The 17,685-nt window shown below is 44.7% G+C and overlaps 1 protein-coding gene across 3 annotated transcripts in view; it reads left to right on the plus strand.

Annotated features, from left to right (window-relative positions):
• Positions 1-6,248, plus strand: part of LOC137095149 (WD and tetratricopeptide repeats protein 1-like) — a 94,628-nt gene extending 88,380 nt beyond the window's left edge. For 2 of the 3 annotated variants that reach the window (XM_067461458.1, XM_067461457.1), the window contains 3 exons: positions 1,079-1,247; positions 4,204-4,396; positions 5,265-6,248. In XM_067461458.1, coding sequence (XP_067317559.1) covers positions 1,079-1,247; positions 4,204-4,396; positions 5,265-5,465 — 563 coding nt within the window. In that variant the 3' untranslated portion in view covers positions 5,466-6,248. The remainder of the gene's footprint in view (positions 1-1,078; positions 1,248-4,203; positions 4,397-5,264) is intronic. The other variant, XM_067461459.1, reaches the window with a different exon arrangement.
• Positions 6,249-17,685: the final 11,437 nt, after the last annotated feature.

Here is a 17,685-nt window from a genome sequence, read left to right on the forward strand (position 1 = left end):
GGAAGATTGGCCACAGCAACACGTGGCGGGTAAAGGTTGTTATTTCTATTATTATTATTATTATGCTATTGTTCCTCTGAGACCCTTTTAGGGGGAATGGGAGAGGTGTCAGGTCCCAGAGGCAATGCATTGCATTATTGTTATTGTTATGATGGTGGTGAAATAGAAGGAAATAAAAAGTGAAAGAAGGAAGCAAACAGGGAGGGAAGAAAGGCAAAGGAAGAAAGGGGGAGGGAATGAAGGAAATAGAGAAGGATGAAACCAAGTAGTGAAAGAAGGAAAGAAAGAAAGAGGGAGAGAAGGAAGAAAGTAGAGAAAGGGGGAGGAAAAGGGGGAAGGAATAGGTAGGTACCTCTCTTTCATAATAGTCCAGATATCTACCTCAACTTTGATAAGTTTTACTATAGGCCACAGCAACGCGTGGCAGGGCACAGCTAGTCTATTTCTAAAAAGGAAGAGGGGGCAGGCAGATAGATCTTCATCCTTCTCTGACAAATGGCTTCCTAAGAACATCAGAAATATTTTTTTTCTGATGTTCTTTGATGACCCCTCTGAAACCTCCTGACCCCCAGGTTGAGAAATGCAGTAATAACTCTACAGACATTTAATTCTCTGTTTGATGGTTTTTCATTTCTCTCTAGTCAACTCCCTTTAAGAAATATTGTATAATCACATTTCTACATTTAATGATGTACCACTGTGTCAAATGCCAATAAAGTCACACTGAAGGGCTTAGAAGTTCCAAAAAGAGACCATATTTATCAAATCTGAAAAATAGTCAAATCTTCAAAAGTTACATCTGCAATCATAAAGAGTCATTTGTTCCAGGAAAGGAAATTAGACCCTTCACAAATCATTCACTGAGAGGATGAGGGTGGTTTGGACCTGGCGGGCCTCAGTGCAGACCCCAACTTAGCAGAATGGATTTGGTGAAATAGCAGTACCTCAAACTCTTTTTAAATCTCTAAAACCAGAATAGGAAGGGTGAGGAGTATGCAAGTGGGTTTTCCTGCAAAAGAGTAGAGGCAGAGAGAAAGGATTTCTGCCCTTGTGAAACATGGCCTTTTGCTTTGTTCAGCAGAAGACAAGAAAGGGAGTGGCCCCATCTGGTTGCGAGCTACTGGGCGCAAGGACTCCATCTCTGACGACGAGATGGTGCTGAGAGAGCGCAGCTATGACTACAAGTTCAGATACTGCGGCCATTGCAACACTACCACGGACATCAAGGAGGCAAACTTTTTTGGCAGGTATGGGGAACTATCTCAAGCTACAGAGTTGTTACCACTGTGTGTATTTATAATGCCATCATGCATTGTTTTGTGTCCATCCACCTGTGCTCCCTGCTTTGCAGAAGGCTCCCTTTTCAACAACAGAGAAAACCCAAATCATCCTCTTTTCAGGTGTAAGCAATAGTTTTTATGCTTATACCTGTACAGACACACCTGTTTTGCAGAGAATATATAGCAGGTACAGTTTTGGCCTTGACCGGCTTTGTTTTCTGGGAAAATAATAACATTTTCCGATGATAATGTTGGGTAATTTCAAAAACGAAAAAAGCATTTAAAAAGTAAAGCAACAACAACAGCAGTTTTAGCAGAAGCATCTTGAGCCAACAGTAGACAATAAGCTTCAGCTATTACAGGAGCAGAAACAAGCTTTAAAAGATATAAAAGTCTTTATTGAAAGTTAGGGCATAAACTCTCTGTATGCTCACAAAACAAGAACAAGATGGCAGAGTCAGGGGCTTGCTATGTGTTTTTTGATAGAGTTACAAGCTGGGTAGACATAGGGAATGCCATGGATGTAGCATATCTGGATTTCAGGAAGGCCTTCTTTTGATAAGGTTCCCCATCTGGCAAACAAACTAGTTCAATGTGGGCTAGGCAAAATGATGGTTAGGTAGATCTGTAATTGGTGACATGAATGAACCCAGAGGGTGATTCTCCCCAAAGCCATAAGCAGAGTTTTGTTCTGGGTCTAGTTCTGTTCAACATCTTCATTAATGATTTAGATGAAGGGTTAGAAGGCATGATCATCAAGTTGGGACCAAATGGGGAGGGAGAGGCAATACTCCAGAAGACAGGAGCAGAATTCAAAACGATCTTAACAGATTAGAGAGATGATGGGCCAAAACTAACAAAATGAAGTTCAACAGTGACAAATGCAAGATACTCCACTTAGGCAGAAAAAAATGAAATGCAAAGATACAGAATGAGGGATGATGCCTGGCTCAACAGCAGTATGTGTGAAAAAGATCTTGGAGTCCTCATGGGGAACAAGTTAAACACGAGACAACAATGTGATGCAACAGCAAAAAAAGCCAATGGGATTTTGGCCTGCATTGTTAGGAGTCTAGTGTCCAGATCCAGGGAAGTCATGCTATCCCTCTATTCTGCCTTGGATAGACCACACCTGGAATATTGAGGAGACATGATGGCCATGTAAGTGAGGGGAAGTCATAGGGAGGAGGGAGCAAGCTTGTTTTCTGCTGCCCTGGAGACTAGGACGCGGAACAATGGCTACAGGAAAAGAGAATCCACCTGAACATAACCTTGAGAACTGTTTGGCAGTGGAACTCTCTGCCCTGGAATGTGATGGAGTCTCTTTCTTTGGAGGCTTTTAAGCAGAGGCTGAATGTTGGGGGTGCTTTGAATGTGATTTTCCTGCTTCTTGGCAGGAGGTTGGACTGGATGGCCCACAAAGTCTCTTCCAACTCTGATTCTGTGATTCTATAAGAATGGGGACTTGTGGGCTTGCCATGTGTTCAGATACTTTGAATAAAAATAGGTGTGTCCCTGAGATATCAGTCTAACATCACCAAGGAATGAGAGGAGAGAGAGGCACGTGCAGACATAGAGGGCAGTGGGACAAGTGCTTTCCCCTCCAGCTAACTCATGTACCTATTTTCTTGATGAGGACTATAAACTTGTGCAGGGTATGGGTGACTTCCAACTATAGGCTATTCACTGCTATTTATTTACTAGTTGTCAGTTTTTGTTCTTAGGTTCAAACTGCTAGTGTGCATTTGGTTTTTTAATTTTAAATACAAAAATCCCCTTAATCCTGATTACCAGCTCTGATTCTCACACTATTATTTTAGAGCCCTTATTTGAACCATGCAATTTTTTCAATTATGGATTTTTTGATTTGAGGTACAAGTCCTCTAATGTGGATGCCCAGGGACAAGAGGAACTGTAATCCAAACACACTTGATTGAGAAGGCTGAGAAGAGACATGATAGCCATGTATAAATATGTGAGAAGAAATCATAGGGAGGAGGGAGCAAGCTTGTTTTCTGCTGCCCTGGAGACTAGGACGCAATGGAACAATGGCTTCAAACTATAAAAAAGGAGATTCCATCTGAACGTTAGGAAGAAATCCCTGACTGTGAGAGCTGTTCAGCAGTAGAACTCTCTGCCCCAGGATGTGATGGAGACTCCTTCTTTGGAGGCTTTTAAACAGATGCTGGATGGCCATCTGTCAGGGGTGCTTTGAATGCAATTTCCCTGTGTAGCGAAATTGCTACTCTATGTTAAATTTTTGGTGTATAGCTCTATATTTACATATGGTAGATAGGGAAGAATAGACACAGACAGGGTAGCAACAGCAGAGATAGGATTCATTTACATATGGAAGCCGATTGGTCATATGCAGATTAGCGTAGGCCCAGGATTTGAAAAGGTTGCTAGGCCAAAATGACAGTTGGGGAGAGCCGAGCTAAACATTCCGAAGGGGAGGAGCCAAAGTTTAAAAATAGGCAGTTAGAGAGTCAAAAGTGTTAGTTAGGATTTGCTGTTTGTGAGGTAGAGTTAGAGAGTTAGGGATTCCTGTTTGTGAGAGACTGTAAGTCTTAAGATTGCAACAAAACACAAATGTAACCACAAGCGTTTGGAGCCTGAAGTTATAAATAAACTGTGTTACTTTGTTATACAGAAGTGTGTCGCAGTGCCTGTACAAAGGTTAAACTGCACACAGAAAGTCCCAGCAAATATAAAAGAAGAAACTGAATCCTAATAAGAGTAAAGAGGTTTTTCTTAAATAAAGAAATACCCTCCTTCCCTCACTACTTCACATCCTGCTTCTTGGGAGTTGGGCTGGATGGCCCATGAGTCTCTTCCAACTCTACCATTCTATGATCCCTAGCCCTGGCGTGTGATGCTTCTGCTTGCCACTTCATTAATTGCCTGCTGTCCTTCCTCCTAGCAATGCGCAGTACATTGTCAGTGGCTCTGATGATGGCTCTTTCTTCATTTGGGAGAAAGAAACGACCAACTTGGTGCGGGTTCTGCAAGGCGACGAGTCTATAGTCAATTGCCTGCAGCCTCATCCTAGCTACTGCTTTCTGGCCACCAGCGGCATTGACCCTGTTGTCCGTCTGTGGAATCCCCGGCCAGAGGTGAGAATATAGGCAGAACTTGAGTAGGGCAGTAGGGCAGAGTAAAGCCAGGAAGAGTTTTAGAATGCCATTTCCAGAGGGGGGAATCTGGGGGTGGTTTATGTATTGTTTTAGTAATGTTATGCATGAAACAAAGTGTGTGTATATTGAACTATCAGAAGCAAAAGTGTCACTATCTCAACTATGCCATGTGGACAGTTTTGGAGAATTCTAGATAAGGGATGCTCAACCTATAGTTACCCCAACATTTGAGTCTCCGTTTTAGAGTAATGACAACAACAGTAATCTATACACATAATAAAGTGAAAAATAAAAGTGAAAATATGTATGTGTGTGTGGCTGAAGTGTCCACTTTCCACAGACAACTCCCACTTCCACAAATAGCTATAGCTCCCACTACTCAGGAGATACCAATGGCCCTCCCTCCAATGACATCACAGGTTATAGTGAGTGCTATGAACACATACAAGAGCCCTGCCAATGTCCTTCACAAAGGCTTTCATACGGAGACAATTCCATCCTAGATTTTATTTGTTTTCTGATGGCCTTTGGCAACCCCTCTGAAACCCCTCATGATCCCCTCCCCCCGCCCGCCTGAGGTCCCAACCCCCAGGCTGAGCAACACTGCTCTAGATTAGTGTTGTCAAATGAATGGACTTCTAGGTGTTTTGGACTTCAAATCCTGGAATTAATGGCCATTGGACAAGCTGAATGGGACTTTTGGGGAAACATCTGGAGGACCCCAAGTGTGATGCCTCTGCTCTAGAAGATGTAATTCCAAAATGCTTAATGAGATCAGTAAAAGCAGCCATGTCTAGTCAGTTCCCGGCAGCTGACCATATCTGTCACTCTTTCTCCTCTTTTGCAGAGTGAGGCCTTGAATGGACGGGTGGTGGAAGACATGGAAGGAGCTTCTCAGGCCAACCAGAGACGAATGAATGCTGACCCCTTGGAGATGATGTTGCTGAACATGGGCTACCGGATCACAGGACTGACTGGCAGTAGAGCCGGAGGAGGCTCAGATGACGAAGACAGCTCTGAGAGGCAGGTCCACTGCCGGACCAGCTAAACCCGAATCGCCCCTCCTCCCCTCAATTTTGTTTTTTGTTCATTGGTTTGAAGGGAAATCTAGTTTGCCCCGTTTGGACTCTGATGAGCGACTGCACCGTCTCCACTATGCACAGCGTAGGACACGCCGCAGGGGCAGGAGTGGCTTTTCTTAAACTGCTGCTGCTGTTTCTCCACCTTTGCCTTGTCCCTCTTTTGCGCATCCTGTTGCGTTTTGCCTCCTAGCAGCACCTAGTCTGTGCTGGGATTTGTTTTTTCCACATTGTCAGTGAGCAAAGTGTAAAAACTGGTTGCCACCCCCTCTCTCCAGTGCTGCTGCCTAGCCAGGATGGTAGGAGGCCTTGCCTATGCAAACAAAGATTGCAGACAGGGTGTTAAATACTCAATAAAGAAAGAAATGTAAACTAGGGTAGGGTTATGGAATGGAGTCTGCAGTGGTCTGTATCCAAAGCTTGGCTTTGCCTGCTCTGCTCTGCTCCTAGCTGCCCCCCATGGGCATTCCTCTTTCAATATCTCTTTCATCCCAAAAGACTGATGATGATGAGCATTTGCATCTAAAACCTGATTGTGAAGAGCTGGCCAGATAAACCTGGGTGGCTTAGTTAACATGGCTATGGAGAGGCAGAGATTTAACTTTCCTGGCTCTGAAATCTAATACTTTATTTCTTCCACATGCAGTGAAAGACAGAAATGGCTGTAACAATGGAGACTGCCCCGACGCAGGGCTTGATGGTTTCATGGACTCGAACTAGTAAAAAGACCTGATGTTGCTGCTCTTTGGAAACCTGGTTTTATTCTCACACTTCTCTGAAAATTTCCCATGGCAAAGGGGAAGTCCGGGGTTGCACTTCTATGTTGACATGCCTTGTAATGCCCAGGTTTAGGCCGAGAACCCTGAAAGAATTGTGTGTGAGAACAAACATTTGCCAGACTTGGTCAGTGTCATCCCCTTCCCATCTCATCCATTTGTGTGCTGTATGGACAGGAACCTCCCTTGGTTAGCGGCCTGTTCAGAAACCCGTCCTTTCCCATATCTGGCTTGTGACAGGTGCCATTTCTAAAAAAGCAATGCTGCATAGGTTTTCCCTTGACGTTAAGTCTAGTCATGTCCGACTCTGGTTGGTGCTTATCTCCATTTCTAAGCCAAAGAGCCGGCGTTGTCCATAGACACCTCCAAGGTCATGTAGATGGCATGACTGCATGGAGCGTCATTACATTCCCACAGAAGTAGTACCTACTCACATTTGCATGTTTTCAAACTGCTAGGCTGACAGAAGCTGGGGCTAACATTGGGAGCTCACCCTGCTCACTGGATTTGAACCGCCAACCTTTCAGTCAGCGAGTACAGCAGCTCAGTGGGTTAACCCACAGCACCACCAGGGGCTCCTATTGACACTCTTTTTTCTGTTGGTGAATTATCTCATTTAGCTGTGTTCTTACTAAACTAATTCCCCACAGATGGATTCTCCAAAGCTGATCCACTTCCCTTTATTTTTCCTTCAAAGACTGCCATGCCCCATCCCAGAATATCTCTGGAAACCTCGTTAACCTTCCTTCTCTCTTGCTTTAAACTACATTTCCCACTTTGGTCCTTAAAAGTACAAGAAATGAAGAATGGGGGGGGGGGAGGCATGAGTGGGACAAATGTTGTGATTTTTAGGAATGAGAACACAATGTAGTATAAACCAAGCAAGATATCTTGGTGAAAACGTTTGCTTAGGGTGACACACGGCCTTATTTCTTTAGTCACATTCCACTTCTCTGGCTCAAACAGTCGCAGAATTGGCATTAGACCTGCTATCTACACAATATTGGTGTGGTGAGGCATGATCATGAAAACATAAGGTTGTCCTGAAGTGCCTTATAATTTCTCTCCCAAATGTCCTCTCTGAGATAATTTCAATGACATTCAGAACAAGCCAGGCAACTCTTGAGTTTTTGTTTTTATTTATTTATTTATTTATGACATTTATATGCCACCCTTTTCCTCCTGAAGGGGACTCAGAGCGGCTTACAGGATATATATACATACAATATATTAAATTATTAGCATAGTACAATATCAGTATTATATATTACTATATTGTACTGCACCATTATATTGTAATGTTATTAGTAATATTACATGTAATATAAAATATATAATTATACTTTGTTATTATATTGTATTATATTATAATATAAGTATTATATGTATATACAAGATATTATTAGTAAAGCACAGGAGACAAGATGGAACTGTCTTCAACAGTAGCCCCCTCTCTCTTCAGTCTGGCCTGAGCAGCAGTTAGTTCTGGGCGGGGGAGGCCTCCCCACTGATGATATAGGCAGGAGACAAGATGGAACTGTCTTCCGCCCCCCTCTCTCTTCACTCTGGTCAGAACAGCAGTTAGGGAAAACCCCTACAGCAGAGCCTCCAAAAATAAACAGGATACTAAAGTTGAGCATCAGCTCACAGCACGCAGAGCGTGAAGTGCTAGGTAATGTGGTTGTAAAGAATTCAGAGCCTGAGGCAAACATGCAGAGTCCAGTCTTTAAAAAATCACAAAAGGTTTATTTACAATAATAAATAACTGCATTTCTTAATAGTTAAGAACTGGGTCTGAGCTACTCTAACACCCATCTCTTCTAAGGTTTGAAAGAGAGGGAGAAACACAAATCACTACATCTTTCTGACACACAAGCAGAGAGAGATCTCAAAGCACACAGCACATGCTCTCCATATTAAAATGCACGAAGGCAGAAATCAGATTCAGAAAGCTTGCAGTAGAAAAGTATCCAATCTACACAACCAATCATAGTTAGAGCAGGAATAGAAGACAAATATACATTTCCAACTGTCATACAGGAGACATGGAGGAAGGGAAAACCTTAGTCTATACTAAATAACTGCTCCACATTGAGGACTTGAGACTTGGGTAGTGTGGGGATAAATCCCAACATGAGGAAGAATTGGCTACACCATTTAAGACATATTTGCTCCTTCCCCCACATAAGTATACTCATAGAAAGCTTTGGTACAGTCTAAAGTTATCTTTAAGAGACAAGGAACTTGCTGTGTGTAGTGCCCTCTGTTCTAAACTGCGCTGACTATAATGTTGGGTTGGGATTTTGAGCATTTAGTCCCAGAGAGCACCAGCTTGTCTGCCTTGTTGTCAGCTTAAATCATGCAGTGCTTCCTTTTCCGCCATGGTGGATCTACGAGGGTTGAATGAAAAGCAATGCCTCCACCTTAGTTACTTGGGTTTGGATGTGAATATTTTAATAAATCAAACACAGAAATAATCCTTAGAATGTGCTCTTTAACTACCACTATTCACTTTTTCACATAATCACCAGACAATTGGATACATTTCTACCTACGATGAACAAGGTTTCTGAAGCCATCACGGAAGAAGTTGAAACTGTTTCCGCAACCCATCATACACAGATCTTCCGATAGCCAAGCAAATTAATAATGTGACCCAACATTCTTGTAAAATGAGGATTATGCTTGAAATTCCTCTCTGAGTGATACGACGGCATCCTGAATCCATCTGTCAACCTTTAGCTTGTGAAACTCAATGGTTGCTGTCACAGAACGTCCAACTCTTTGTTTGTCATGCAAGTCAGATATTCCCACCTCAACATCTTTAAACTTACCCAGTGAAGCACAAAACATCAACACAATCGCCATAAACAGCTTGCATTCTCTGATGAATCTCCTTTGGAGTGACACCTGCTGTCAAGAATTCAATGACTGCACGTTGCTTAAGTCGCATTGATCGACCATCTGCACAGAGTTCCATACTTCGCACTTTAACAAAACAACCGTTCAATGCTAAGGCTTCCTGCCAAAATGGAACTGTAGAGGAGAGACTACTGAACAAGCCAGTACCTGCCACATATCAGTACTGCCACATACCAGTACTGCTATCTGTTGAGTTATGAAGGTGGAGGCATTACTTTTCATTCAACCCTCGTAGTATTGTGAGCCACCCTGAGTCCCTTCAGGAAGAGAGGGGCAGGACATAAAATGTTATTACAGTAGAGTCTCACTTATCCAATAAATAGTCCAGCAGAATGTTGGATAGCGAAAATGTTGGATAATGAGGGATTAAGGAAAAGCCTATTAAATGTCAAATTATGTTATGATTTTACAAATCAAACAACAAAACATCATGTTTTACAACAAATAGACAGAAAAAGCCATTCAATAAGAATTTAGCACCAAAACATTGCAATGTATTGAAGCAGTAGTGAATACGGGTGGGAGGCAGATTGTGTTAGATAATACAGAATGTTGGATGAGCGAAGGTTGGATGAGACTATTATTATCTAGTAGGCAGTTCTGTGTCTCTGGTTCCATGTCTGTCTGGGCCAAGATAGTGGCATCCCAGAGACAGTGACCCCGGTTACACCCCCATCCTTGCTAAGGGGATTTGCAGACCTTTAGTATATGTAAAGCTTGTAGCATTTTCATATCCTAGAGCCTTGTTCTCTTCTACTTTTGAGAGGCAGTATCTTCCAACAATTCGTTGCTGCATGACTTTCTCCGCAGCCAGGAGTTTGATCATGTTTTCCAGGTCCTTACATGACCGAAGGTTTGGTGGTTCGAATCCGGGGAGTGGGGTGAGCTCCTGCTGTTATACCCAGCTTCTGCTAACCTAGCAGTTTGAAAAATATGAAAATGTGAGTCCCATAACATTGAGTCATTGCATATCAAACTTTATTATTTCTATTCTATGGTTTGGAGGTTCGAATCTGGGGAGAGCGCGGATGAGCTCCCTCGGATAGCTTCAGCTCTCCATGCAGGGACATGAGAGAAACCTCCCACTGAACGGTAAAACATCAAAAACATCCAGGCATCGACTGGGTAACGTCCTTGCAGACAGCCAATTCTCCCACACCAGAATTGACTTGCAATTTCTCAAGTTGCTCCTGACATGAAAAAAAATCCATGGTAAGCTTCCAGCAAAAGCCATTCATTGCAATAGGGCTTGCTGTTCTCTTTAAAGGTAAAGATTTTCCCCTGACTTTAAGTCCAGTAGTATTTGACTCGGGGGGGGGGGGGGGTGCTCATCCCCATTTCTAAGCTGGTTGGCATTGTCAATAGACATCTCCAAGGTCATGTGGCCAGCATGACTGCATGGAGTGCCCTTACCTTCCTGCCAGAGCGGTACCTATTGATCTACTCACATTTGCATGTTTTCAAATTGCTAGGTTCACAGAAGGTGGGGCTAACAGGAGCTTACGCCGCTCCCCAGATTCGAACATACAACCCTTCGGTCAGCAACTTCATTAGCTCAGCGCTCCAACCCACTGCGCCACCAGGGGTTGTACTATCATCTCACATGAAGCGTGCGTAAGATCCCAGCCAGAAAAGCATGAGCTGGAATTGCTTGGATGCTCATCGGACTGAGCTGCTTGAAACAGCTGGCTCTGCTTTGGAAGCCATCCAATGGCTGCCTTACTCCTCGGAAGCGAGGTATGGTCTATTTACATCTTGGCATCTGTCCATCCTCAAGCTAAGCCTGGCATCCAGTAGCCGGATGGCTGGCCTTGGCACCCACACACAGAGACTATTTATAAACCCCAGGGTCAGTTCCTTCCAAGGCATTTAACACAGTGATTTTCAACTTTCCTCATGTCACAACCCCTTTATTCAGTTTCTCATGTTGTGACCCCTACCATAAAATTATTTTGATACTTCATAATTCTAATTTTGCTATTGTTATGAATCGTAATGTAAATATCGGATATTTAGGATGCATTTTCATTCACTGGACCAAATTTGGCACAAATACCTAATACACCCAAATATGAATACTGGTGAGATTGGGGGAGGGGATTGATTTTGTCATTTGGGAGTTGTAGGTGCGGGGATTTATAGTTCACCTACAATCAAAGAGCATGAACTCCACCAACGATGGGAGTTCCTGGAACACAGAACTCCTATCGCCAACAGAAATAATGGGAAGGTTTGGTGGATATTGAACTTGTTACAAATTGGAGCTGTCAGGCTCAAAAAATAACCCTAACTTGGAGTGATTCCACTAAAAATATAGCAGAGTGCTAGAAGCAGACTTCATAACCAGCAGAAACTTACGTGTGGTGAATCAGGATTAGCTTCCATTGAACAGGATGGTACAGGATTGCAGAGACAAATCTTTAGGTTCAAAATATTTATTCAACAAAAGAAATACATTCCAGAAATACAACCCAGATAGAAAAGATCTTGTAGCTAATTAGCTTACTAAGCTAATATTCTTAGGAAGGTAAAAAAAAGATAAAATATCAAAAGTATCCATGCAGCTACATTTTGCCTGGAGAATGGCAAAATACATCCTCACTGGAAGGAAGACAAAGGCAGCAGAAAGGGTGAAATGGAGAATGACCACATGGCCAAACCCAGGGCAATAAAAATACCTTTAAAGAGGAAAGTACCTCATCCCCACTGAGATTTCATTGCTACATCTTCAAGGGGGGTGGGGGTGGGGGGAGGTAATGGCAAGCAAGAAGAGTAAAGATAAAGCCCCTTATGGGAAAATCATGCATAGGAATGTGGGGAAAGGAATCCCCCACTCTAGTCCTATATCTAAGTCTAGCTACTCATTGAGGACTGGAGACTTATGCAGTTCAGGGATGAAACCCAACAAATCTTGAGTTCTGGACTTGAAGTTCACCTACATCCAGAGAGCACAGTGGACTCAAACAATGATGGATCTGGGCCAAACTTCGCACAAACACTCATTATGCCCATATGTGATGTATTTATGTATTGATGTTTGATGTTTAATCGCTATGCTTTTAAATATCCAATGATTTTGTACTGTATATATTGAAATTGTTGTTAACCGCTCTGAGTCGCCTAAGGGCTGAGAAGAGCGGTATACAAGCAAAGTAAATAAATAAATAAATAAATATGTGAACATTGGTGGAGTTTGGAGAAAATAGACTTTGCTAGGATTTATAGTTCACCTACAATCAAAGAGCATTCTGAACCCCATAAATGATAGAATTGAGCCAAACTTCTCACACAGAACCCCCATGACCAACAGAAAATACTGTGTTTTCTGATGGTCTTTGACAACCCCTCAGACACTCCCTCGTGATCCCCCTAGGGGCCCCGACCTCCAGGTTGAGAAACACTGATTTAACAGGATGGATGGAGACTGCTTTCGGCACCCAGCATCCCTCCTCTACTGAACTCTGTTGGGATGTGTCTTCCTTAGTCTAATTCTGGATCCTGTTCACAACCTAGGAGGCTGCAGCATTAGGAAGGTTGAGGACCACTGTCCTAAATTTTTTTTGCAGTGATGCTCAGCTGCTTAAAGTTGTGTTTGCAATTGCCCGCTTCTCCAGCAGAGGGCGCTCCTTCCCTTCCTCTCTTATAGTCCCTTCCCCTTTGTTGGCAACAGAAGCCAAAAGGAAAACCAAAGGGGAGAAGTCAAATTTTCAGGGGGCTCCTATTGAGACTTCCGATTACCAGTCGCCCTTTGGGATGGGGGCATATTGGAGCCAAAACCACAGAAATAGTACATCACAAGAGTTAGCAAAGGACTTTGGAGGGGGAGATATGTGTGTCACTAATTTTTACCCCAAAAGGCAACTTAGAAGTCCCTGAACAGACTCAGAAGCGGAGTGGGCAGATGAAAAGACAACCTGGCAAAATGGCGCTACCTAAAAGAATCCCACAGCTTGTGTGACTGTGGAGCAGAACAGACAACTCCGCATCTGTATGCTTGCCCACTATGCCATCCCTCATGTACAGAGGAAGAATTGTTGGAGGCTACAGACAATGCCATTGCTGTTGCCCGTTTTTGGTCAAAAGATATTTAGCCGCCTGCGCTCCTTCTATTTTTATCAGTTTTATACTAATTTATGCAATGCTTTTGATACAAAATAAATAAAACCAAAAAAATTAATAACGACTATGTATCTTGATCCCACTTTAGCAGACGTGGCTCCATACAGTGCAATCATGGAAGTTGTAGTTTGTCAAGCTCATTAGTTTTCTCTGCTTACCAAACTGTATCTCCCAAGATTACAGAGCATGAAGCCCATGGTTGTTGAAGTGGTGTCAAACTGCATTAATGCTCATCATCGGCGATCACTTGTGTCCAAGTAGGATGGCCTTCCAAATATAGGGTCTTGGTGGTGGATCCATAGGTGACTGTGGAGACCTATTCTTGATCCGCACATTCTTTCACATCAGTTTCCAGATGGAAGGTGGTCCCATCAAGAGTATGCTTGACATGCCTTCTTCTTGACACATTTCTCCCTCCATACAAGCCTCTTTGAATTCCACAGAATTGCTGGTCACAGCTGGCCTCCAGTTCTGACACTCAAGGGCCAGGGCTTTTGAGTTCTTGGTCTATGCCACAGTTTTTAAGGTTAGCTTTAATCTCATCTTTCAGTCTCTTTTCCTGCCCACCAACCTTCTGTTTTCTGTTCTTCAGTTGGGAGGAGAGTAACTGCTTTGGGAGATAGTGATCTCTGGGCATTCGAACCACGTGACCTGCAGTCCAGTGGAGTTGATGGTGGAGGAGTATTGCTTCAGTGATTGTGGTCTTTCCAGATGTTCCCATATGTCTTTTATATGTATCGCCGCCAAGCCGATTACTCCCCCTCGCCGGTCCGGGAGGGGTGAGTTAATCTGGCTGTGAACTAACAGGCCCCCTCCTTTGTCACCTTACGAAAGGGGCCAGAGAGCTGCCTGGCCGCACTGCTGCGGTCTCCCTCTTGCTAGCTCAGGAGAAAGCAAGAAGAGTGTCAGCTACTTGCGGCCTGTCGACTGGGCTGCGCCCAAGCCGCCATTTCTCCCCTGCCAGATTGGAAGAGTGAGTAATTCGACCGGGATTATCCATCGGGCCCCACTTTGCCATCTGGGAAGGGCCGAAGAGCTCCAGGCTGCAATCATTCATCGCTGCCCCCCCCCCTCACTGGGTGGGGAGGGGGTGAAGATACAGCGGGGCTTCACTTAACTTCAGGCCTGCTTCTTCGGGAAGGGGCTAGAAAGTGAGACCTTTGGGCCTCACCATCAGGATTCCATGTCGCCTTCTTGCTTCTTTATCTTTATTTTATTTTGCTCTCTACTTTCCCTCTTTTCTGATTAGCGTTTGTGGTAGGTATAGCTGGCTGTATGTTGTATGTTGTACGTGGTTGTATGTGTTGGCTGTTGATTGTGACAGGAGGATGAGAGAAGGAATAGGATTATACATAGGAGATTGATAGCATAGGACAGGGCTAGATAGGCGATCTGTTTGAAGTGAACCTAGGAGAGCACATGAGACTGACTGTTGATAGGAAAGTGAAGACATAGGAAGGTGTGGATGGTATATGGATGTGTGAAGGTTAGTGTTGATTGGCGAGTGTAGAGAGAGTGTGAAGGTTAGTGTTGATTGGCGAGGGAAATTGTGGAAGAATGAGGAGAGTGTGAGATGTTGTGATATGGTTGAAGGAGTGATTGATTGTGATGTAGGTTGCCATTGAGTGAGGGTTGGTAAGAGTGGACGGGTGTTAGTGGTGTGAGTGGTACCTACTTATTATAGACATAGGAATGGCCGAAACAAGAGTCTCGTGTGAAGAATGATCTATCACTTTTACGACCTCCTGGGAGAATCATTTAATCTTTTGTTGTTAAGATTTTGAACGATAAAATGGATCATATCTTTAGATGACTTGCCTATATCACTAGAACTTCAGTGCAATCTGATTTCCCAAGGGCAGAAAACTCCTTATGTGCAGACTTGGCCAAGGACTTGTGTTTAAATGGAGAGAAAGGCTCATCGGATTTTGGGATGGAAGGAGGGATGGATGATATGACTGAGGGAAGGGGAGGGTTGTTGGGTATGCATGGAAATGATAACATCTTCGACTGGCGGAGGACTTCTATGGACATTCAGGGGACAACTGCCAATTTAACACCAGAACCTAGGGTTCAGCCAACCGCAGTTTCTGCTCAGGACCGACATCTCCTAATGACAGACAATTTTGCGGTGGACATTGCCGACCTTATGATCAATAGAGGCAGATGGACCTCTAGGAGGGCGGTTTGTGATTCCTTGGCCCAAATCCTATCGAAAAAACCATGGGAAATAAGGTTGAAAGCCATAACTTGGCTGCGGAGGGACTACCAGTCACTTGACCGCTCCACTTGTCTTCTAATTACACCAGAAGACAATTTATGGCTTGGCGAGCTACTGGCAATGCTATCCTGCCTAAAGAAATGGGGTATTACCATCAGAAGGGTAGCTGTGGACCCTCATATCCACCCCCTAATCGACATAGTGGTACCTTCTCGCCTTGTTCCATCAGGTCCCTGTGAAAAATCCACAGATAGCTCCCCGGTTAGGGCCCCCCCTCCTGGTTTGTACCAATTTGAAACCCCATCTGTTCCAGTTGTCCCCACACAATCAGCCACACAATCAGCCACACTTTCCTGCCCAAGAACACTTCCCCTGTTTAGTCCACTCAGTTCCCTCGATGGCTCTCTTTCTAGTTTAACATTGGAAACATCCCTGCCCGAAGCCCAAGGGAGACTATACTCCAGCCTTACTTTTTTTGAAAGTTGACTAGCCACAGATTCCAACCATGTAGGGGGGGAGGGGGGACCGGAGGAGGGGGGCGCCATCCAGGTCGTGTGGGGGAGGAGATTTGCAGGTCACCGACGCCCCAGGGAGAAGTGCAACAGAGTATTTGTGACCCTGGAGAAGGTAGGAATTGGTAGGCCCCATGGCAGTCCCCTCAGCCTTAAGGTCTTGCTGATTAACGCCAGATCCGTCAATGGTAAGACCGCTGCCATTCAGGACCTGGTCCTAGAAGGGGGGGGGTGCGGATCTGGCTTGCATTACCGAGATCTGGTTGGACGAGCTGGGGGGAGTAAATCTCACTCAGCTGTGCCCACCGGGCTTCGGAGTGCATCAGCAAGCCAGGCTGGGGGGGCGGGGAGGAGGGGTTGCAGTTGTCTATCGGCATTCCATCGTCGTGGTCAGATGCTCTGTTCCGCAAGCATCTGGGTTTGAGTGTGTCCACCTGAGGGTGGGGAACCGTGATAGCGTGGGGTTTCTGCTGGTGTACCGCCCACCCCGCAACCCAGTAGTTTCCCTGACTGAGCTAGCAGAGGTGGTCTCCAATTCGGCCTTGGTCTCCCAGCACCTGATTGTGCTGGGAGACTTCAACATTCATGCTGAAAACCCCTTGACTGGTGCAGCTCAGGATTTCATGGCCGCCATGACGACCATGGGGGCTATCACAAATTATATCTGGCCCTAGCCATCAGGCTGGACACACACTCAACATAGTTTTTGTGGCGGACATTGGAATGATCAGAGTGGAAGAACAAAACATCCTTCCTGTGTCATGGTCTGATCACTATCTGGTCATTTTTAGGCTCTCTGCGACCCTAAACCTCCGCAGGGGTGGAGGACAAATTAAGATGGTTCGCCCCAGGAGACTGATGGATCCGGAGGGATTCCTGAAGAATCTTGGGGTTTTTCCTGCCATGGAGCCTGGCGATCCTGTCGACGCCTTGGTCGATCTCTACAATAGGGAAATGACTAGAGCGATAGATACGATCGCTCCTGAACGCCACATCACATTGCGTCATGACAAGCCGTCTCCCTGGTTCACCGGGGAACTGATTGTGATGAAGCATCCAAGGAGGGGGCTAGAGCGCACATGGAGGAGTTCTCGGGGACGTGACTGATCGAGCACGGGCTACAGCCTCTCTTAGGGCGTATACCGTGGCTATACGGGTAGCCAAAGAGTACTATACGACTACCCGTATAGCGTCTGCAGCAAATAGATCATCGGAGTTGTTCCGGATCATTGGGGAGCTCCTTCAGACACCTGTGGTGGAGGAGGTTCTTGACCTGGAAACTCGGTGTTGCGATTTCGCACACCATTTTGCAGACAAAGTCGCTCAGATACGCCTTGAGCTCGACTCCAATTTCATTGCAGTACCAGAGGAGGTGATTGAGGCATCTGCTTGTCCAATTTTGTGGGATTCTTTTAGGCTTGTTCCTCCTGAGACCATGGAGGAGGCCCTTGGGGCTGTGAGGGCAATCACTTTGGCTCAGGACTCTTACCCGTCCTGGTTAATTAAATCGGCCAGGGAGGGGTTGGTTGACTGGTTTGGGTCGATCATCAATGCATCATTGAAGCAGGGGTTTTTTCCATCTCTCCTGAAACAAGCTGTGGTTTGTCCACTCCTTAAAAAGGTGTCCCTTGACTCCCCG

The sequence above is a fragment of the Anolis sagrei genome, chromosome Y (assembly GCF_037176765.1).
Source record: "Anolis sagrei isolate rAnoSag1 chromosome Y, rAnoSag1.mat, whole genome shotgun sequence".
Classification (NCBI taxonomy): domain Eukaryota; kingdom Metazoa; phylum Chordata; class Lepidosauria; order Squamata; family Dactyloidae; genus Anolis; species Anolis sagrei.